General features: G+C 36.7%; 2 protein-coding genes across 2 annotated transcripts in view; one reads left to right on the forward strand and one right to left on the reverse strand.

Moving 5' to 3' along the window:
- The window catches only part of LOC131427900 (uncharacterized), a 126080-nt gene extending 109966 nt beyond the window's left edge, over positions 1-16114 (reverse strand). The window contains exon 1 of the mRNA XM_058591473.1: positions 15985-16114. Within this exon, the coding sequence (XP_058447456.1) occupies positions 15985-15987 (3 nt within the window). The 5' untranslated portion in view covers positions 15988-16114. The remainder of the gene's footprint in view (positions 1-15984) is intronic.
- Positions 16115-16660: 546 nt separating this feature from the next.
- LOC131432578 (transcription factor glial cells missing-like) lies at positions 16661-21274 on the forward strand. The gene is made up of 3 exons (XM_058598923.1): positions 16661-17111; positions 19240-19810; positions 19874-21274. Exons 1-3 carry the CDS (start codon positions 17101-17103, stop codon positions 20930-20932), a joined length of 1641 nt encoding a protein of 546 aa, XP_058454906.1. The 5' UTR covers positions 16661-17100; the 3' UTR covers positions 20933-21274.
- Positions 21275-21728: the final 454 nt, after the last annotated feature.

Genomic DNA, 21728 nt, shown 5'->3' on the forward strand with positions numbered 1-21728 from the left:
TAAAAAGACCGGTAAATTGAAAAAGTTTTAAAACCTATTTCGCCGTCTCTCACACTGATGCAATTCCGAAACAGGATGTCGAAATTGGATAAAACTCAATAGCAATCGATGCTACTATACAATGCTTCATTTGAATTGCTCACACAATATTACGTTCAAATAAATAAACGGGTAAATGCTGAAATTTTTTCAAAGTTTAACTAAGAAATTTATCGTCTGGCATAGTTGTAGTTTTTCACTGTGTGCTCCATGTTTTGCTAGGCTTGTGTTCTATGTACTTCAAGCTACTGGGCGTTACATAAATTTCACAGTTCTACTAACGTTGACCAAAATTGACGAATGAATTTAAGCAAAATTGACGAAGTTACGGGCATTTTTATAGAGGGTAGATGTTTCGCTCTTTGTATAATGCCAAACCTTACTCTCCAGTTCAGTTCAAAGAAATTTTAACTCAAGTGCAAGCGTGTCTTATATTTAAGCTGTACGTCAGTATAGAGTATTAGATTTAGTGTTGTGGTAAATACACTGAAGTCTTTTTTTATGCGAATTTACGTACAGCATAAAAATAAATCGCATAAAAAAACCGCATAACTCTGAAAATTCGCATAAAAAACCGCATAACTCTGAAACTTCGCATAAAAAAAACCGCATAACTCTGAAAATTCGCATAAAAAAGTCGTGTAAAAATAACCGCATAAAAAAGAACGCATGAAAAAAGATCTCAGTGTATTGTATTTGGGGTATAAATAATTTCGAGCCTGAGTTTTTTTCGGAATTTGAAACGCTATTGATGAAACATGGTCACCAATTCAACATTCAAAGTATTGTTTATCGCTAGCCACTGCACACTTAAAAGCAATTCTCGAGCTCGGTAAAGTAATTTGCCGACACAGATCGGCAACACACAGTTTTGCTAATTGCTTTGTAGTCAATATTATGTTTTTCGAGATTCGTTTAGTAGATGCACTGATTTATCGGCAAAGTGCATCGCCAATTCAGTAATTAATCAGTACTCAGTAATTATTCCGAAATCAGCAAATGTTTTTACCGAAATGTATTTGCTTTTACCGAAATTCGTCTAGACATCTGTCATTCACGTTTTACATTTTCGCTTGGTACGCAGTGATTTTCTGACGAAACATTTCGAGGAATTTTTTCGGTAACTATTTGAAGAAATGAAATTAGTCCAAAAGGAAGACGTGAGAATCTACGATCTATTATGCAAGTATAATAGTAGCTACAAATTATTAATGATTATTCATAGAAAACTCCTATCCGATTTTGCTTTCACTGTTGGGAAGTCTTTATAGGATATGTCGGAGAACTCCAACAACATTTTTCCCCATAAATACGTTTATTTCATAGGCAATATACATAAGTTTTTCTTCGCCGTGGCATCCACAGATTTGCTATTATAAATTACATTAAATAAAATACATTTATTTTGCACATGATCTTATAACTATTTAGGATTGTTTGTATCAGTTCATCATATAATATAGCTGGCTATTGGTTGAACTTATGGAAGAGAAAGGGGTCTAACAAAACTTCAACAACATGTCAACCAACATATTCGACAATTAGAGTTTAGTCCGAATTGCACATTGTACAATTGTACGTACTCGAAACATAACTAAAATATAATGAACTCTTGATCTCCAATTGATTGTTTATAAAGACTGTCACAGAAAGTATGGACGCAACCAAAAACCGCTGCCATTTCGCAATGGTTCAGAATCTGTCAATTTTCAAGGCTGCGTCCTGTTGTTTACATTCTTCTCTAAGCACTTGTGCAGTTGTTTATTCGTTTTCATTAGTTTATTTCGAAATGCGTGGACTTTCAGCAGAACAACGTCGAAAAATTGTATACAAATGGTGCACAGAACGAGGACTGTCACTGAGAAAGATAGCAAAAATGGAAGGAGTAAGTGAAAAAGCCGTTCGAAATGCAATCAGGAAGTTCGGTGAGGATAACACCTTTGAGGATAAACCGGAAACGGGTCGAAAAAAAGGTCCTGCTAACCCTTAGTTGGATAATCGTATACTGAAGGCGTTCGAGCAAAAGAAGAAAGTTTCAATTCGGGATGTGGCCAAAAAAGTGGACACTTCGAAGTCAAATGTTCTTCGTGCTAAAGAACGTTTGAATCTTCGAACCTATAAGAAGCAGAAACCAGCAAAACATAGTCCAAGACATAAAGCATCGATCAGGCCGAGGGTTCGAAAGCTGTACAATATGATTCTTGCTGGAAATTTGCAAACTGCATAATCATGGACGACGAAATCTACGTGAAACTCGCTTACAAATCCTTGCCGGGACCACACGGTGCGAGAAGGGCAAGTGTTAAACCAGTACGAGACATCGATTGAAGTCGAAAAATTTAGTATGAAAGCTATGGTCTGGCAAGCAATTTGTAGCTGCGGTAAGATTTCGAAACCCTTCATCACCACTGCTTTAATGAACAGAGAAATATACATCAAGGAATGTTTACAAAAACGACTTCTACCCAAGATTCGAAGCCACAAGGATCCTGTTGTCTCTGGCAAGATCTTGCTTCTTGCCCCTACTCGAAATCAACGGTAGAATGGTATACTACCAAAAATGTCACTTTCGTCCCAAAAGACATGAATCCACAAAATAGCCCACAACTTCGACTAATTGAGTAATTTTGGGCATTAACGAAGGCACATCTTAGGAAGCATGTCTCGGCAGCCGAAACCATTCAACAGTTCGAAAAAGATTGAAAAAAAGTGTCAAAACTTGTTGCCAAGAATTCTGTACGGAATTTAATGAGGAACGTTCGCAAGAAAATGCGCCAGCCAGTCTACAATGGCTAAGTATCAAATGTTGAGAATAATATTCTGTTGTTGTATTCTAATATTATCAGTATATCGAATAAAATTTGAATATGTTACACTTGTGAATTATTTACTGCGAAATCAAAGTGCGTCCATACTCTCTGGGACAGTCTTTAATTTAACAAAATTATTTGTTTAATTTCAATTTCTCAAAGCTCAGTAGTTCATAAATTTCACTTCATTTGTTTTCCGTACATTCAGTAAAACTTCTGCCGAACGGAGAGTAAACTTTTTGCTGACAATTTCTCTAATAACCGACGTTTGTCAAATTTGACATTTTATCTTTTGCCGGGATGATTACGGAGTACTCGGCTTAGTAAGCCTCGGTAATCGTTTTGCCTAGACTCTGCAGAACAAAAACAAAAAGTGTAAAGTGTATACTTTTTCCCATCAGGAAATTTACTGATACCAGTTTTGAAAAACTCAACCGGTTTGATCGCGATCCACGAATCAATTTATTTCCTGACTTCATCGTAATTGGAGCCAGGCTGCATTGACCGGAAGAAACAGAGCAATTCCAGGAATAAGTAGACAAAAAAGTGACAAAATCAGAATCGACCTTCTCCGGTTTGGATGAAACTTTGCACATGGCTTCAGTATGGCAAACCATAAGTTTTGAACCGATGGAGAGGTCAATCCGACTCACGACAGATTTTTAAAAAGGGCGTATGTATTTGAGCATTTCTCAAAAATTGCATTTTTCAAATCGTTGTAACTCGGAAACCGTTATTTGTAAAAAAATGGCGTTCAGGAAGAAGTTGTAGGGAATCGATTGGGCACTCTAAAAAAAATATACACTGAAAAAATTTTTGGCAATTTTTGTGAAATGGAAAAATACATACGTCCTTTTCAAAAATCAGTCGTGAGTCGGATTGACCTCTCCATCGGTTCAAAACTTATGGTTTGCCATACTGAAGCCATGTGCAAAGTTCCATCCAAATCGGAGAAGGTCGAGTCTGATGATCCGCTAAGCATTTCTGGAATTGCTCAACAGTAATCGGAGGGATGTCTGGGTTGTATGATGTTTTGGGTAGGACTTTTGATTTGAGCGTTTCTAAGTATGTTTTCACCGATTATACAACATGTGAGTGAACGTTGTCAACATGTAGGTGAGGAATTCCTTTGTCGTGTCTGTTGATGTATTTCCGCGGTATCCATACGTTGCCCGACGTTTTGGATTATCGTTTTCATCGGCACAAACAACTCAAAAAAAACTTTTTTTTTGGCGCCGTTAGAGTAGTGAAGGAACGGCGTTCTGCGTTTTACAAGGCAATTCCTTCAATTGTACATCATCAAACTTTGATGGCGCTTCGACTCATTATTCGTCTTCCAAATAAAAATTACTACTTTTGAACTGTGCATGAAGAACTCCCCGCAAAAAGGCTTTATTCGCCACAAAATTCGACACTTTCATAGTAAAAAAAGTAATTTTGTTTACGTTTCAACAGAATTATACATACACAGTTCGAAAAATTCTTGTGATTTTACATCTTATCAGATGCACAAAAATTGCGCATCATATTTTACACAAATTTATATTCAAGAAGATATAAAATTGTGTGATTTGAAAATTTACATTTACATGGCTTTAAAACGAATGGAATAAAAGTTCAAAAGGTCGACAGCAACAACGCGACCTGAACCGAAAAACATCAGATCACAAAGCACACCAGTTAGTCGACTGAGCCACAGAAACACATATCTGCTTGGCTGGTAAATCGTGCATATAAATTCATATTGTCTCACTTGATAGCCGAGTGCAAATAACACTCCAGTAGATTTCATAACACCAGTAAATTTCTGTACAAATGGAATATTGCGTCATTCGAGAAGTAAGTAGTTATGAATTGCATCGTTTGTAGAGTTATGTCACCTGTAAAATTCATAATTTCTTCCTGTGTAGTGTTTCTAAAACTGTATGATAGTAGATTTCCAACATATATTTGGAAAGGTAAATCACTGGAATAAAGTCAAATTAAGCCATCTGTTAGAATTTTTTTATCAAATTTTAAAGCATTTTTTCTCACCATTCACGTTTTTAAAGTCGGTGCCCCTCATAACTTCATAAATACTGCATCGAATATGGAACACTAAACTTACTAAACAGTAAGGTCTCTTTTTACGCGTAACGCGTAAAAAACCGCGCAAAAAAAACTGCGTTACTTCGGAAATCCGTGTAACTTCGGAATTTCGCGTACAAAAAACGCCTAACTTCGAAAATCCCCGTAAAAATAAATCTCAGAGTGAAGAAAAACAAATTTTTTTGATGCCGATTACCTCAGAAATGCATGAAACGTCCAGATCTTGTGCAAACTAAAAATTTTTTTGTAAACATCGAATTATGAGACTTTTAAAAGCGAAAATTTTTTTTGATGCCGAATGTCTTAGAAATGCATGAAACGTCGAGATCTGGTGAAATCTGAACATTTTTTTAAATCGAAAATTTTTCATTTTCGGGATAACACCAGATCTCGAAGTCTCATGTATTTCTAAGACAAAACAAGAAAACCGCATAACTTGCGAAATCAACGTAAAAAAAACGCGTAACTTTGAAAATCCGCGTGAAATGAAACCGCATAAAAACTGCGGGAAAAAAGACCCCAGTGTACATAATTTAAGAGGTATCGCTGGAGATTTTTTTTAATTTGTTGTAAATTTTTAATTTACAATAACAACTTAACCAATTTTTATCAGAAAAAAATCGCGTTTTCCTGTTCAAAGAATAATAAGGGAACACTTCAGGGGAAAACTCTGTGCAAGTTTAGGCGCTTGAAAGGAATAACATGGTGCGAGTAAATTCAAAGAAAGTATTCGAAGCTCTACTGAAAAACTTTGCTTTTCTAGTCTCTGAAAATATGCCTATCGATTAGAGTAATTTGAAAAAAAATCGATTTTTATTAGAGTGCCCTCTCAATGTTCTAGTTTGCTTTACAATCCGCACAGTATTCACCATACATTTGTCAGAGGAACTGATAAAACCACTAGCAAAAGGAGACTAAATTTCCTGGTTGTGTTTAGCTAATGTATTAAAATATCATTTCTGTGTCACATTTTGCGCCAACTTGAAATGTTGGCAGTATCCTCTCAGATTTTAATGCAACTTTCTGGTCTTGTTGACTTTCTCACAAAAAGCCACTTTGCATACTTCGTTTTCCCAGAAATGTTGAAGTCTGTCTTTTGAAATGGGAAAAACTTTTTTTCACTATTTTTTTCATAGTCAAAAATGACAAGTGTTCGGTTATTAGTTAGTCAAACTTTTAATTGAACATACTGCAAGATTCCCAATCGAGTCCTAAACTAAAAACCGATCTGAAAACTTAAAGTCGATTCACAAAAAAACTCAATTTTTGTACCGTTTTTTTTAAAAGAAAATGGAAATTCTCTATCAGTATCAGCTTAGAAACATTGAGGAAGATTGCAATTAGCATTCGAAATACTGGTCACTATTACGTTAGTATTATAACAAAATAGTTAAAAATAAAGGGAATTTCCATTTTTTTCCAAACGGTTTAGTATCATTCCACAAACCGCTCAAACCCCAAAACATTCTCAATTTTTGGTTATTATGCTTTCTACCAACCTGCGAAACTTTTAGTTGTTACTTTATATTTCGTGTTCAATTAATAGTTTCCATGTTTAATTGTCGATTGGTCGATTCCATGGCAAATTATAACTTTCAGTCACACACAAGTTTTACAATTACCAACGATGAGTACGAACAACGGGAATAGCATTTCTTCTAATTTTTCTAGGGTATGCTAAATGACGAAAAGAGACTGTCATAAATTGACAGACAGCGATAAAAGAACCACGCGCTTTAGCTTGAACTTTAATGAATCCAATCATTGGTGCATTTAAATACCACCAATAAAGAGACCAATTCTCTCGGCGATTTCGGATGTGTGTATTCACGTTAAATCTTCACCCAAAGTAGGGTTCCATAATGAAAATTAATTGAAGAAGAATGCCGCACTCAATAGGCCCTTTTCCAACTTAGAGCTAGTATTGAAATATATTAAAGTCAGTTCGTTTGCATTGTGTACACTAGTCCCTGCAGCATTTTCTGATGATCCTTATTTCTCCCTAGCGAAGATGAAAACTACTCAAGAGCTTAGAAGGAGTTTCGTTACGATGTTAATAATATTGTACAATACATAATTTTAAAAGTTGACCAATAAACTGAAATGTCGTTAGAGACTACTTTCTATTTCTATTTTCATTTTTACATTGCCCCACAAGAGTATTTTTTAAATGAGAAGTCATATTACCTACCTTATGAGCATTTTTGAATATCATTGCAGATGGATTCACTCCTTTTATTTGCTCAAACGGATTGCATATTGAAAATTCGCGTACGTGTTGTTTCATTCTTGCTTAAGGTCAAACTAAAACAAAGGTCTACAGTTTCATATCAGTCGGACATTTATCGCCACCGGTCGACACAAACGACTGATTTTAATGACCATTCTTTTATCGCACATGTTCCAACCGCACCGAAGATGCTGGTGGCAGCTTTCTATTTGAAGGTGTCATCCGGTTACTCCTTGCACTAGTAACCAACTGCGCGAACACCTGGGAAAACGTATGCCTCAACAAATGACATCCGTTGACCAACTGCATGGATTGTTGGTGTCCCTGGAATTCTGTACCGCAGCACTATCAAATGATGTCCGGAAGTTTCCCACCTCATACCGCCAAAGGACCCAAGTGGAGCCATACATGGTTCACATGGAACGAGAATTCACAAGTCTTAAAGAAACTTGTTTTTGTGTGGATTGTCGCGTTCTTAGGATCAGAACTCCTGCACACAGACGGAGCTAAGCGGACGCACTCTCCCTATGCGGACCAACTTTAGTGTTGAACGCTTGCAGCCTGCGGAAACATGGAACTCCTTGGGCGCCCGCATCAATCCATTAATTAATAATGATTATTAAAATATCCTATTTACAGTCAAGCGGTTGGCTGTAATATTCGATGATCGTTCGTATTTGAATGTGCAGGGGAAAATGGTTTGTTGGAAATATGTGGAACTGCAAAGTTTGATTAGTTTTGATGTGAATTTGATTAACAAACTCGTACCCATGTTGATTACATCTAGCTGTTTTTATTTACGTAGCAACTAAAACTTTTGTATTAGACAGAAAAATGCATATACCCGAAAAGCAGTTCTAAAGCAGCAAGCAGATTATAGACAGGAATTTGACACATCACTCCATAAGTCGTGTGACTAACTGAGAAAAACGGTTTTTTTTGCCAAAAATCGATTATATTCATCAATGTAATCTCCTCTCATCAGGGCTGAGAAATTCACCGAAAATCAAAAATCATTTATGATCTGAGATCACTACTGATCTTAAGAGTTTTGAATCCAGTTTACGATTTTTTTTTACGGTTTTCGTTTCGCCGGTTTAAGTGACGGTGTACAGTATTGAACACACTTTACCCTATAGCTCCGGAACCGGAAGTCGCATCCGGATGAAATTCATGAATTCCCTATGGCACAGTGAGACCTTTCATTTGAATCGAAGTTAATAAAAATTGGATGAGCGGTCTCCGAGAGAATCGATTGCACGTTTCTAGATCATTTTGCACATTTTTCCCCATAACTCCTTAACCGAAAGTCAGATCTAGATGAAATTCAATAGCAACCTATGAAACTACATGGCTTTCAATTTAAATCACAGTTGAAGAAAATCCGTTGAGTGGTCTCTGAGAAAATCGAGTGCACTTTTTCATCATATTTTTGCACATTTTACCCCGTTACTCCCGAACCGGGAGTTCGATCCGGGTAAAATTCAATAGCATCCTGTGGGACCAAGAGACCTTTCATTTGAATCTAAGTTTGTGAAAATCGGTCTAGCCATCTCCGAGAAAATCGAGTTGGTTACATATACATACATACACACACATACACACACACATACACACACATACACACACATACACACATTTACAGTCATATATATACACACACACACACACACACACACACACACAGAAATTTGCTCAGTTCGTCGAGCTGTGTCGAATGGTATATGACATTAAAAAGTCGGTTTTTGCAGTGATTACATAACCTCATATAGGAAAGACGAAAAGTTATTTGAAAAAAAACCTTTTTTTCAGTGAAATTGAAATTGAAACGGTTTAATTAATTAAAAAAAATGTTTCAGTTATTTGAATTTAAGGTCTTAGTTCAGCGAGCTATTGGAATTGAATGTCTAAATATCTCGAAAACGGCTAGAAGGAACTCACTAAGTGTAAATTTCTTGCTTTTTATCTGTACAATCACATTCTATTACTTTAACGAATATTTTTTATCAGGAATTTTAAATTGAAAAATGTGCTTAATCCACCTAGTAGTGAGATGATACCTTTTTTTATCAATCCGCATGGATTTTTTGCATAAATATTCTTCGATGTTTTAGTTCTCATGACATTATTTTAATGACCGTCGTTTTAAGCGGCAATTTGTGATTTTAATCACTCAATACCCTGTAAAGTCGAAGCAGCAAATCGGATAGGATTCCATGAGATGTCGAAGAAAGTTTCAGTTTAGAGTTTACGGTTATTTATTTTCAGAGCCGGTATTCAGGAACCAGCATAACCCAAAACGATTCGTATGGCCAAAAAATTAATATGACGAAATTACAATAGCTCTCAGTCCAACTTTGAAGCTCTTCTATATCGGCTTGAATTTTAAAAACTCATCACTCTGTAATTCCAGAATCGGAAATCAGAGTCGGATAAGTGGGAATTCGAAAATCGGTGTAGCCGAAGTCAGTTATATTCACCTGAGTAGTTGTATAGTTTACAGTTGATTCAAAATGTTCGAAAATCAGTGCAGACTCATTAAATAGCAAGATGTTTTATAGAACCTTAAGACCTTTCATTTGAATCTAAGATCGGAAAAATGAAAAATGAGTTACACTATGTTAATTTCGTGTCACATGTCATCCTGTAGCTCAGGAACCAGAAGTCGGATCCAGACGTAATACAGGAACTTTGTTTGGAAGCACTTTTCGTATGAATCTGAGTTTGTAGAAAATGGTTGAGTAAATTCCGAGAAAGTTGAGTGAAATTATTTTTCACACACGCATTTGCTGATCTCGACGAACTGATTCGAATGGTATATGGGTGTTACGTTCTTCCAGCATTCATTACTGTCAGTAGTTTAAATCAATATAATTATGCAATTGCTTTTAAGTCGATAATGCTGCCATCTTATATATGCCATTTATATATGTCATATTCGAACGATTATGTTGCCAAAAACGAACCGTGCTAAAATCGGTTCGAGGCAAAATGTCATGTATGTAACAGTATAAATATTCGTGTTTCGCGTTGCTCCCAAGCATTGTATTGTCATACAATGCACAAAACTCCTACTACTGGAATAAGGCGAAAAGTCGTTTACACAAAAATATCGATATCTCCGTTAAAAATGGACGGATGTTGACAATCTATGGCTATTATCGTGTGGAGTATAAGTCTTAAAACATATTCTGGGTTAATAATAGGGTTTTCTTTTTGGGACGATAGTCCGAGGTGGCAGTTAAATGCATAGGGCACTGGTTTTACAACCCAGCGGTCGTATGCTCGAGCCCCGATCTGGAAGGATTCCTATTATCAGTATTGCGATGAATCGGCTTGGAAGTCTGTTGAAACCGAAAGGCCAAATTCCTCAAAAGGAATGTAATTCCAAGACTTTGCTTTTTGGAACCATAAAAGCACGTTTTCTTTGTTTTTCATTGTGTGTTCGACTTACTACACAGCAACAAATTATGAAATTTACAGATTACGCAAATCCACATATGACACAATTCATAAGAACTTAATACGTGAAATGACTGAATTTTACAAGAACGATATAATTTTATGTCAAACATACTAAGCCTTTAAAGTAAACGGATAAATTTACATGTTATAACAGATAAAAATATGTCAGAAAGCATTTACTATATGTTAGATTTACTATAAAATTGAGTCATTTTTCACGTCCATATGTTATATGTCGGTCTCTGAGACGTAAATTTACACGATTTTTTCTAGATGTGTAAATATTCTCTTCCTTTCGCCCACGTTTGCGTTTCGAAACACATTTGGGGTACATATTTGCATGAAATCAGGCCCGTCCGCAAAGGGGGGATGAGGGTTTTCGGGGTTCAAACCCCTTCTCCCATTGAAACAAAATTTTACATCTTTCACAGACTTTTCCCTATCTTATTTGTTTATTGGAAAACATTCGCACTAGTAAAGCAAATAATTTCAAATTTTGTCATTTTTCATTGAATGAATAAATTTTTACTTAACTAGATAAACGACGATCAGTGTAATAATGCTCCAGCACTACCTCTCAATGCGTGAGCCGTGAGACAATATCGCAATAATAATGTTAATCTAGAGTCAGAGTTAAAAAAAAATTTTCGGTGCCTCGAAGAATCGAATTGTTAACAGAAAAATAATGCAAATGGCAAATAAAGACATGTCACTATGGATCACGTATTAGTATTATTTTATTTTTCCAACGACCACGCAAAATCAAAACCTAGGGAAGAACAAATTTGTCAAATTTCGAAAGCCAATTAAACAGAATTATCCATGAAAAAAATTCCACAAGTAAAGCTAGTAATTCTAAATTTTACCATAAAACTTAATTTGATGACGTGTTTTCAGTTGACATAAAATAAACATTTGACTACCACTTGTTTTAATTCAAATTTCCATAATGCAAATAACTTTCCATAATTTATTTTTGATTTAAATTTAAATAATGCAAATAACTTTCCATAATTTAATTTATTTCTAATTTCCATAATGAAAATAACTTTAGTTTATGACTCATGGAGGTTTTGACTCAATCGAATTCGTATACAGAGCAAATCATTTTCCGATGTCACCGTTCAATCGACCAGCCCCGCCTAAATGAAATGTTTGCATCAAATGGATTCAAACATTACAGAAAGACTTTAGATCCCTTGCAATTGGCAAGCAATCGAAACGTATTCAGTTTATGTTCTTCAGTTTTGTACGAATAATCTATATTCTCTAATCTTACCAACAAATAGAGTTTGCATTCAATATTTTATTTCTTACCGTATTGAAACCTTCCAAACCTTCAGTCATCTGAACCAGGTTGGAACATAGTATGATATTGCACACTTCTGAATATGTTTTCTGTAGACGCTCTTGCATAAAACACTTAAGAATAGAATTAATGTTTATACGTCAAATTATATAAGAATAATATGCAAACTAGTAATTTATTAATTGCAAGTAATGCTGCAGACGGTCTTCATGAATACAAATTGACAATTTAAAGTCACAATACACTTCAGCAAAAGGACATCAAGACTAAATATGAAGTACAATGATTTTTGCGTTTTAAATGAATTATTACATACAAACTAATTCGTACCCTCTCATTCTGCTACTAACGAATACGATAGGCATGAGACAGGAACTTGTGAGCACTTAGTCATCTCACCTTTTGACGACCATTATTTTTATACCCAAGTGCTCATGCCAAATTGCAAATCTGGTTCCTTTTGATATCTTTACGATGGTAGTTTTATACTGTAATTTCTTTTTTCGATTTTGCATACTGATGAAACTTTTGAAATAATTCTTGAACAACAGTCTTATACGAACGACTAGAGCGTGATGAATCATCGGAATACTAGCCAATAATGTTCGTCTTGCTTGGACCAGAGCTGGGATAATGCTTATCAAGCCTTTTGTTTTCATGCACAGTATCTTTCTAGCGTGACTGAAAGGTGCAGAAAGAACAAATTTTGGAGCCGCATGTCCTGAAATTTTGATAGAAGACATTTGCAGGATGACTCTATCGAACGGTAGACGGGTTTTCAATTAGTGGCGACATCTGTCTGTCAGCAGAGTCGGTGAAACATATTAAGTCCCGGTGGGTAATTATTCGTACCGGGGAGAACGACCCACTATTTTGAAGTATTATTTAGTCGATTTTTAAATAATATTTTGTTTCGATATAACTTTGCATAAGACGCGTAAATTCGAAGCTTGAAGCGTTTTCGATATTGTGTTGTCAATCAAAATTGCGCATTTAAGGGTTAAATACAATATCAAACTACAAAATTTCTGCCAATATTTGTTTGGAATATTAGGTTAGCAGTCTTTTAGGTTCCGTATAAACTTATTTGTGTTTGCCAATTCACGAAATTATATCTTTGAGAATTTTGGTTACCTTGATCGTTTAGTTGGTTGGGGTTGATGGAGAAAGATGTCTCGCATGAATTGAAAGCAATGTCTTAGCATTCAGAATCATTTTATGGCTAGTACTACGATCCTACTGACACTAAAAAATCTTTTCCTCGTTCGCTCACAATCTATCAAAAGCAACAACGCATAAACAATCCAGAGAGCTGGTCGGCACTGTTTAGTCGCAATAAAAAGGATTTCTTGCGTTGCTATGAAACAGTGGACGAAACATGGATCTATCTTTTTTCTCCGGAGTTGTTTCAACATTTAGACGGGGAAAACGCACAGGTAGCTGCAAGAAGTATGACGTCAGTTTTAGATGCTCGAGGTATAATTGACGTCGACTATCTTGAAAAGGAAGTAACAACAAAAGTTTTTAGTTATTAATGCGTTAGGAGTTATTAATGCTTTTGAAGTACGGAATCGTAAAAAAACGGCCTCATATGGAGCAGAAAAAAACATCTTTAACCAAGACAATGCACCGTGCCACGAGTCAATGAAAATAATGGCCAAATTGAATGAATTGGGCACCGATCTGTTTCTTCACCCACCATATTCTCAATAACCTAGCCCCCAGCGACTACTTGTCATTTGATGATCTGAGAGAGTCATCGCTGCAACTGAAGCCCATTTTAAAGCCATGGACAAATCATTCTATAAGCATGCTATGAAAAATTTAGATAATAAATAAAGAAATTTTGCTCAAGAAATGTTGTTTTCCTGGTTAGTTCCTGAGCTTTTTGGACGATGTGGAAGCAACCTTCTCTACGGCAGTATCGAACCGCACGGAGTGCAAGTCGATTCGACATTGAATTTGGTTTTCTGTGAGTAATTTTCTCAAATGCGAACGCACTCATTGAAGAGCAGAAATCATATGGAAGCCGTTAACTTTTGTATACGAAACCGTCGTATCAATTAGATGAATAACAATGGTTTGAAAAATAGGGAGAATTAGACATTATTCGTGGTTGAGTTGTAAATGTTCAAAACCTAACCACTGTCCATATGGTTTTACTTCTATATTTTGAATTTGTACCCCGGTATAGAAAACAAAGACGCAATCCTACGCCAAAGGATTTTGAGTGATTTTATTTATGTGAAGATAAAGAATGGAAAGGCGAGATGTGACAAGGTTGATTTAAGCAAGCTGAAATCTTTTACTAACTTAACTTTCGCAAGAGGAGTTGAACTTAAGCATCTCATCAATGCAAATCACTCGAGTCTCTGGTATGCCGGAAAGTACCGATAAAGGTATTTTACCATTTACTATCCGAACCGACAAAAGAATAGTTATCAGAAGTTGTTACTTTCTACTTGCGGCTGCATTATCGTACACAATTAATTCTTCACTATCTCTAATAGTGAAAAAGTAAAAATAGCATGATGGGTTTCCATCAGGTGGCGGTGATTGCAGCGCTACTGAATACCGCTTACAACCTAGGCTAAACAGCCAGCACGCTGTGACTCTGGAGGCATAAGCGATAGTTCGAACAAACCTTTCATTCTGATGTTCAACTAGCTGTATAGAGATTGAGAAAAATATCCATACAGTGAAGAACTCAATGTGTATAAGAATGCTGTCGCAAGTAGAAACTGACAACTTCTGGTAACTTTTCTGTTACCGGTTCGTATAGTAAATGGTAAAAGACCTTTTTCGGTACTTTCCGGCATACCAGAGACTCGAGTGATTTGCATGAATGAGATGCTTAAGCTCGACGCCTTTGGTTGAAGGTAAAAGTAAAGTCACTAAAAGATTTCTGCTTGCTCAAATGACCATTGTCACGCCTCACCTTTTTGTTGTATATCTTCACATCCTTGCTCTACCTTGAGTACTAGCATTTTATAATTCTGATTTTATTTATTATTATCAGTTACAATAAAACTATTTTTATTGTTATAAATGATACTAATATTACTATTATTTTTCGTTAGAAATTTCAGGTAGGTAATTACCCACCTTTGAAATTTTCGGGTGGGTAGTGCTACCCACCGTACCACCTCTTTCACCGCCCCTGTCTGTCAGACCAGATATTCATGGACCGACGTGTTATATTTCTGAAAGTTGTCTGTAATATTGCGCATATTTTATGGTGTCGCAGGAAGGTTATTAAACATAACTTATTTTGAAGCGCTTGGAAGATATGATAATTTAATTGTTTTTTTTTAGCACTATAAACATAGTTCAATTGGAAGCCCATGAAAAAATCCTAAAGCTCATATGAAATTCCATCAAATTCGTTATTTTAAATATCACAATTCATCCTTATTTTTGTTAGAAACAAAGCAACAGAATTGTAACAAAGTAGCTTGAAAAATGTTACTGAAGGAAAATTCATATAAAAATATCAGTTCGTATATAGATTTGTAGCGGCAGTGGCTTATGCACCAATTTAGAGGTTTTGGTACCTAATTGTTCCACTAAGGTTGGTTTTCTGTGGTTGTAAACTATCCCGTAAGTACATACCGTGTCAAAAAATCGGAACAAGCGAGCTGTGGGTGTCAAAATATTAAACAATGTATGAATTATGGATTAATTTGTAGATAAACGATAATAACGTTATTGAAGTTTCGCTGATTTCTGTACAATCTGGTATGCAATTAACGTTATAAGTGAACCAATCGCTTGTATTTGATTCCTTCGTAGCTCTCGTTCACCATCATCTTCTTGACATCACAAATCTTGACAAATTCGGTTCATAATGTCCACTAATAGAGCTATTGTTGTAACTTGTACCCCTCGAAATGCTCAACTTCCTTCGATCAATTGATCGCAATGCTGATCATACTGCCCAAGTACTCATACGTTTAATGAAGCGGCTCCCTTTTTTGAAATACCCTCTAAATTATCTCAATTAAATCTGGTGAGTGGAATCTAATCGAATTCAAACGCCTTACCATGAATTGCTTTCAAGATTCTTCCGAAAAACTGCTGGTCTCAGCATCAATGTCACGATACGACCCATCGGGGTCTAGTGTCCAGACACGGCCAATCATTGAGAAAGGTCCATTAGAGGTTACAGTGTAGCGCTGGTCGCCGGAGGGTAACACCAAAACACATCACACCGCACTACGATTGTCGAAATCCATTAAGGAATTGAAGGTCAGGACAAATTGAAGCATCGAGATTCATTGGATGTTCATAGTTTTGAGTTGGGGATTTCTTAATGTAAATTGTTCTACGTGAACAGCAGTTGCACGGCAATAGAGTAAGGATTTTCCGTGCAGTTGAATCATTGTAGATAGAAACCATCTACACACATAACGAAGCAGAGAGAGTAACGCATTCACCAATGGGCAACGAGCACGGATCGATTAGCACGCAGTTACGATTGGCGGTTAGGTAGTAATGGGCGGAGCTTACTATCATTATACTGTACATTTCTGTTATACTGTGCTACAGTGTAGCGCTAAGCTACGATGATTACCGGCAATGATGATGATTCCATGCTTATGCTGTTGTGTGGGGTGAGAGTGAGCATTCGATTGCACAGACCGGGAGAGAATGTTGAATGTTGTGGCTCGAGTGCATGTTTAGTTTCGGTGGCGCAGCTTGTTAGCTCGGACGTGTTTTTCAAAGCTCTTTCGCTATCTTTGAAAGACCAGAAAAAGTGTTGCTCTTATTGACTGCGGTTGTGGTCTGTTTTTGAAATGTGAATTCCTGAAGGATGCGAAAGACTGATGTGTATTGAGAAATAGCAAGTGGTGGATGCTACTACTGAATTATACCGAGGCCGGTCGAGATCAATTAAAATTAAGAAACGAAAAAGCATACGGAAAGCACGACTGAATGTCACTACCACCGACTAAGCCAATGGAATTAAGTGGTGTTGTGTTTTGAGCAGTTCAATTGAACTTAGTGGAAACGAGAGAAAACAATAGTGGTTGGGTGGTGAAATTGAATTAAAGGTTCAAATTAAATTAAACCGTGGTGAACCTTTACTGAATGCGGAATTATTTTCAACAGTGAAGGAATTCATACAAATTGATTTTGAGACGTTTAAGTCATTCATAATGGTTATTGTGTAAGTATTTTTTTTATTAGAGTAGGTGATTAAACTTCTTATAACGTTTTTGGTTTTGAATTTGAATTCTACGTTCGAATTATGAAGAAATATATGATGCCGCCTTTCTATATTTTTTAGATTGATTTTTTACTATACTTAATTTTCAAATTTTGTATAATAATCCTTTGATTTTGAGATACATGTGGATAACATTGTGTTTGAAATATACGTCAATGTAACGAAAATGTCACGGAACTGTCTAGCAGATTTTGTTATAATCCAACTCAGCACATCTAAACGCTGATTATTTATTGTTTCATATATTGGAATTATACCTTTTTTCTTCAAGTCCTGAATGATTTTGACATTGTATACCGGTTGCATAGAAAAACTCTAAGCTGACTCCAGTGCTATTTACATTTAGTCATGAAATATCAAAGATTATAGAAACGATTAGGTAATGTGAAAAGCAGCAGTAAAACTAATGCTACTTTTCATTTTTCACTGATTAGTTTCAAACAAAAATAAATTTAAATGATTTTTACCTCCGCAGCGATTCATCTTTGCGAGAAAAAGACTAGATACAGGCGAATCAACGTTGCAAATTGAACTTCACACAATATATTTTACGGGATGATAATTTTCTCACATGAGATCGGAACAACCATTTTTTATGAAACCAGTAACCAAGTTTACAATTTTACAATCGTGTAAAATTGGCAGTAATTTTCTATAGTAAACGAAAAGGATTTGTTTTCTCGATGGTATCGTAAGTTGACACAAATATTCTTATATTCGTGATCCGTTTTTTAAGCAAACGGTGCACTACTTTTCAAATATAATCAAGTTGCGTGACGTTCAGATCTATCACAGCTTTTTACAAACCAAAAAATTAGCAATAAATAAAGTTAGTTAAACGTGTAAACTATAACCAAAACACTCCGGAATCATAATGATGCTATTTTAAACACGAGGATCAATTTCATCGCCCCACAAGAATCTTGTTTTTTTTTCGAGCCCAAAGTTTTATAAATGTTTTCAGTTATGTCTCGAATATCTTTCTTTCTCTCGCTCAGAATAATAATCTGCTCGGAGGTCTGTTCCCTAATTTTTTATATCTTTTTAGAGTGACATTAGGATAACTTATTAAAGTTTACAAAATCGTCAATAAGAAATAAACTTAACGAAAAATTCAGAAAATCTCACATGAAATCAACATTTCTTAGAGTTAACTAAAATTACTTCTACTTGCTTGTTCTTCCAATATTTGCTCAATATTTAGCATTAGGTTTCAAGTAGGATTACCATCACTAATAGTACTGTGTTCTACTAACAGCTCAAACGGAAATCTAGGATTATCATACTTCTATTAGTCTTCTGAACTGGTGCAACCGTTTCGAATTATTGCTCTTTTCCAAACTGATGTTCCTGAGATGTGACATCCAAGAGGATATTAGTTCGCATTGAAATCCGTTGATTGTAGATCGAGTAACTCTGAAAATAATGTGGTGGCTCGACCAAATAGATGACATTTAGTACAACGAATTGTGATGCGATTAGATAAAATATCTTGTTTTTTGCTATAAAAATTAATACCGCTGAAAAAGATAGTTCGAAAATTGTGTGATAGTGATGTTATAGCGACGCGAAAACTTGAATCGAATGCATCTGTTTTCATCCTACTCTTATAGTCAATCCATATAAGGGAGACAGCAGATCTCACTCTAATTTATAGTTGAGATGACTTCTGGAGCTGAGATGAACAGAAGTACCGTTACTCTAGTAGTTTTCAAATTTCAAATTTAGATCAGGAATCCAATTAGAAGTATCATTGTTTGATTGATACTTCTGAGCCGCATATTCAAATAATTAATTTAAGGCCTTCTGGGTTCAATTCCCAACCCCGCACATAGGGTCAGAAAGTTTTTCTGGTCCGAAGAGGCGAATGACCTTAAGGCTCAAACCTCTATAATCGAAATAAAAAAAAAAGATTGATAATACTGTGATGCTACGAGGATTAACACCAAATCTTTCTTTTCTGGTTTTCAGCGTGGAAATTTGGGAGATTAGTTCTCGACTATCATTATTTTTTGCAACCAAAACTGACTCGTATACTCAATGGTCCAAACTTCATTTCACTTTACAGGCAATCCAACATTATCACATCAAACAGCCGTATCGGTCTCGAGTGGGACATCAATGATCCGAACGTGCCACCGGTCTGCGAAGCAAACTTGGATGATTTTAACGAATGGAGCGACGGTCACTGCCGCTATATCTATCGCGTGCTGGATGAGCAGGCCAAACGGCACACTTCCGGATGGGCTATGCGCAATACCAACAACCACAATGTCAGCATCCTGAAGAAAAGCTGCCTGGGTGTGTTGGTGTGTTCAGCCCGATGCGTTCTGCCCAATGGAGATAAGATTACGTTGCGTCCTGCCATATGCGACAAAGCCAGACGGAAGCAACAGGGCAAGGCATGTCCCAACAGGTTGTGTGTCGGCGGTGTTCTGGAAATTCAACCATGTCGTGGTCACTGTGGATATCCGGTGACGCATTTTTGGCGCCATACGACTAACGCCATCTTCTTCCAAGCAAAAGGTGTCCACGATCATCCTCGACCGGAGTCGAAATCGTCTGGTGAAACACGCAAAATTTTGGGAATCGGTCGGCGTGAACGCGTTTTGAAAGCAATTCAATCAAAAGTCACTAAGGTAATTATTTTTAGTAGAATTCATGTAGCAACAATCTACAATAGTTTCTTTTTTTTCAAACAGATTACGAATGTTAAACAAACCAAAAAAACTACCAAACAGTTTCTGGAATCGGGCAAAACATTATCCAGCAACCAAACCACGCTGAACCAGTTGACTCGTTCGAATGCTGAAAACTGTTACAGCATAACATTCCCCAGTAACTACAAATCGAATGCTCAGTGCGGTTACGGAACAGTTACTACATCGCCCAGTCAGTCGACACAAATTCAACACTCCGCTCAAGATTACAACCAATCGTACTACTACGACAACTCGAGCTTCATCCATCCGGAGGAGATTTTTCAGTTGGATCAACCCATTCGGCCCATCAACAAATATCCGAGCAGCTCTAACACCAGTCTGCACACACTGGGAAGCTCACCACCCACAGTGCTCGATATGGAAAGTGGTAACATCTACAAGAACACTCTGGCAAACTCCGAATATGGCTGTCGATACTTCGATTGCGTGAAGTACGAAACAAACAGCACCGACACAGATACAGCCAGTCTGACCAGTGGCTCGAGCGTGTTTGATGACTTCTCCTACTACTCCAGTCCCCAAATCGATTATCACGGAGTCAACACGAACAGCAACAACAACAACGCCACACTCCCTGATATGAACAAAATTAACCTGCGCCTGTGTGACGACATCAATTCGTTCTTCATTGGCCAATCGAGTTGCGTGTCGCAAAGCAAGCTCACTGATGATGGTCCGGCGAACGCCAATCAGCTCGAGAACTATTGCTATGAAAATTACAGTAACTCCGCATCACCGAACGCGACGGCAATGATGCTCCCATATGGTGGTTATAGTGAAGGATCCAGTGGAGACGCTCTCGTCCCCACTGCTGCTGGTGTTGAGCAGTCGGCTCCACTTGGTGCCGAAAGCTGGTGGAATGGTTCCGCGGAAAGTGGCAACAATAGCAACAATTACGCAGCATCAGCAGCAACGGCAGGGGCGGGCGGTTGGAATCATCACGATATCATGGCTAATGGTAGTCTAGAGCATCATCATCATCAGCAGCAGCATCAGCATTACTATCTAATGGAACAACAGACAGATTATTTGAGTTAAGTGTCCTATGTAGACACACCGTTGTGTGATTAAGATTTGACAAATTGTTGTTGAAATGCGACAATAAATTAAGGATGGATCTATTTGCTGTTGAAATGTTTAGTTTGTTGATCAGGCGGATGCGCTCACATGCAGCTAATCAAAACCATTGGATCTTATCGGATGCATTAAGTTTCAACTTGTACCAGTGTAGTAAGACTTACGTTTTATTTTGAAAAAAAAAAACATTATTTAGATATTATTCGTCTGCCCAGTACTGATTATAACTGTCTTAGTAAAAGAAAAGTGAAAATGTTTCCAAATGTAATTAGATGTTAAGAACACGATGTTTTGTTGGAACAACTCTAGTCATATGTATTTTTAATAGTAAATAAAAAAAGATGTCAAATTATTTGAAATATGTAGTTTCGAACTGTCCCATAAAATGTTTTGGTATACCGGTAGGTAGTTTCTGGGGTTATCTATTATACGTCATCGGAAATTTAGCTGATGCAGTATGTAAACGCATGACAAAAGATCTTGGCTTGTTGAATAACTCTGTGCATTGCTTGTTTAATACTGAATCAGATCTTATTAGACGTCTACGATCATAGCGGTTTGAAGCAGGCGCCAGGTGGATCGTTTACAGAAAACGAGGCGTTTGGAGTCAGAGAGAATCGTTCCCGAAATTTTATATCTGGTTAGTTCTCGAACTCACTGAATAAAATTCCTTGTGGCTAGGTTGTTAATTTTTAGATCTGGGCTCCAACCGACTCCGAAGGAGATGAAAGCAGGCCCATGCGCAGGGGGGGGGGGT

Source organism: Malaya genurostris, chromosome 2, assembly GCF_030247185.1.
Source record: "Malaya genurostris strain Urasoe2022 chromosome 2, Malgen_1.1, whole genome shotgun sequence".
Taxonomy (NCBI): Eukaryota; Metazoa; Arthropoda; class Insecta; order Diptera; family Culicidae; genus Malaya; species Malaya genurostris.

Bases quoted from the DNA above. Each gene is read 5' to 3' on its own strand.
- LOC131432578 (XM_058598923.1), top strand. The intron at 19,811-19,873 runs GTAATTATTTTT...TTTTTCAAACAG, and splicing joins TTCAATCAAAAGTCACTAAG to ATTACGAATGTTAAACAAAC.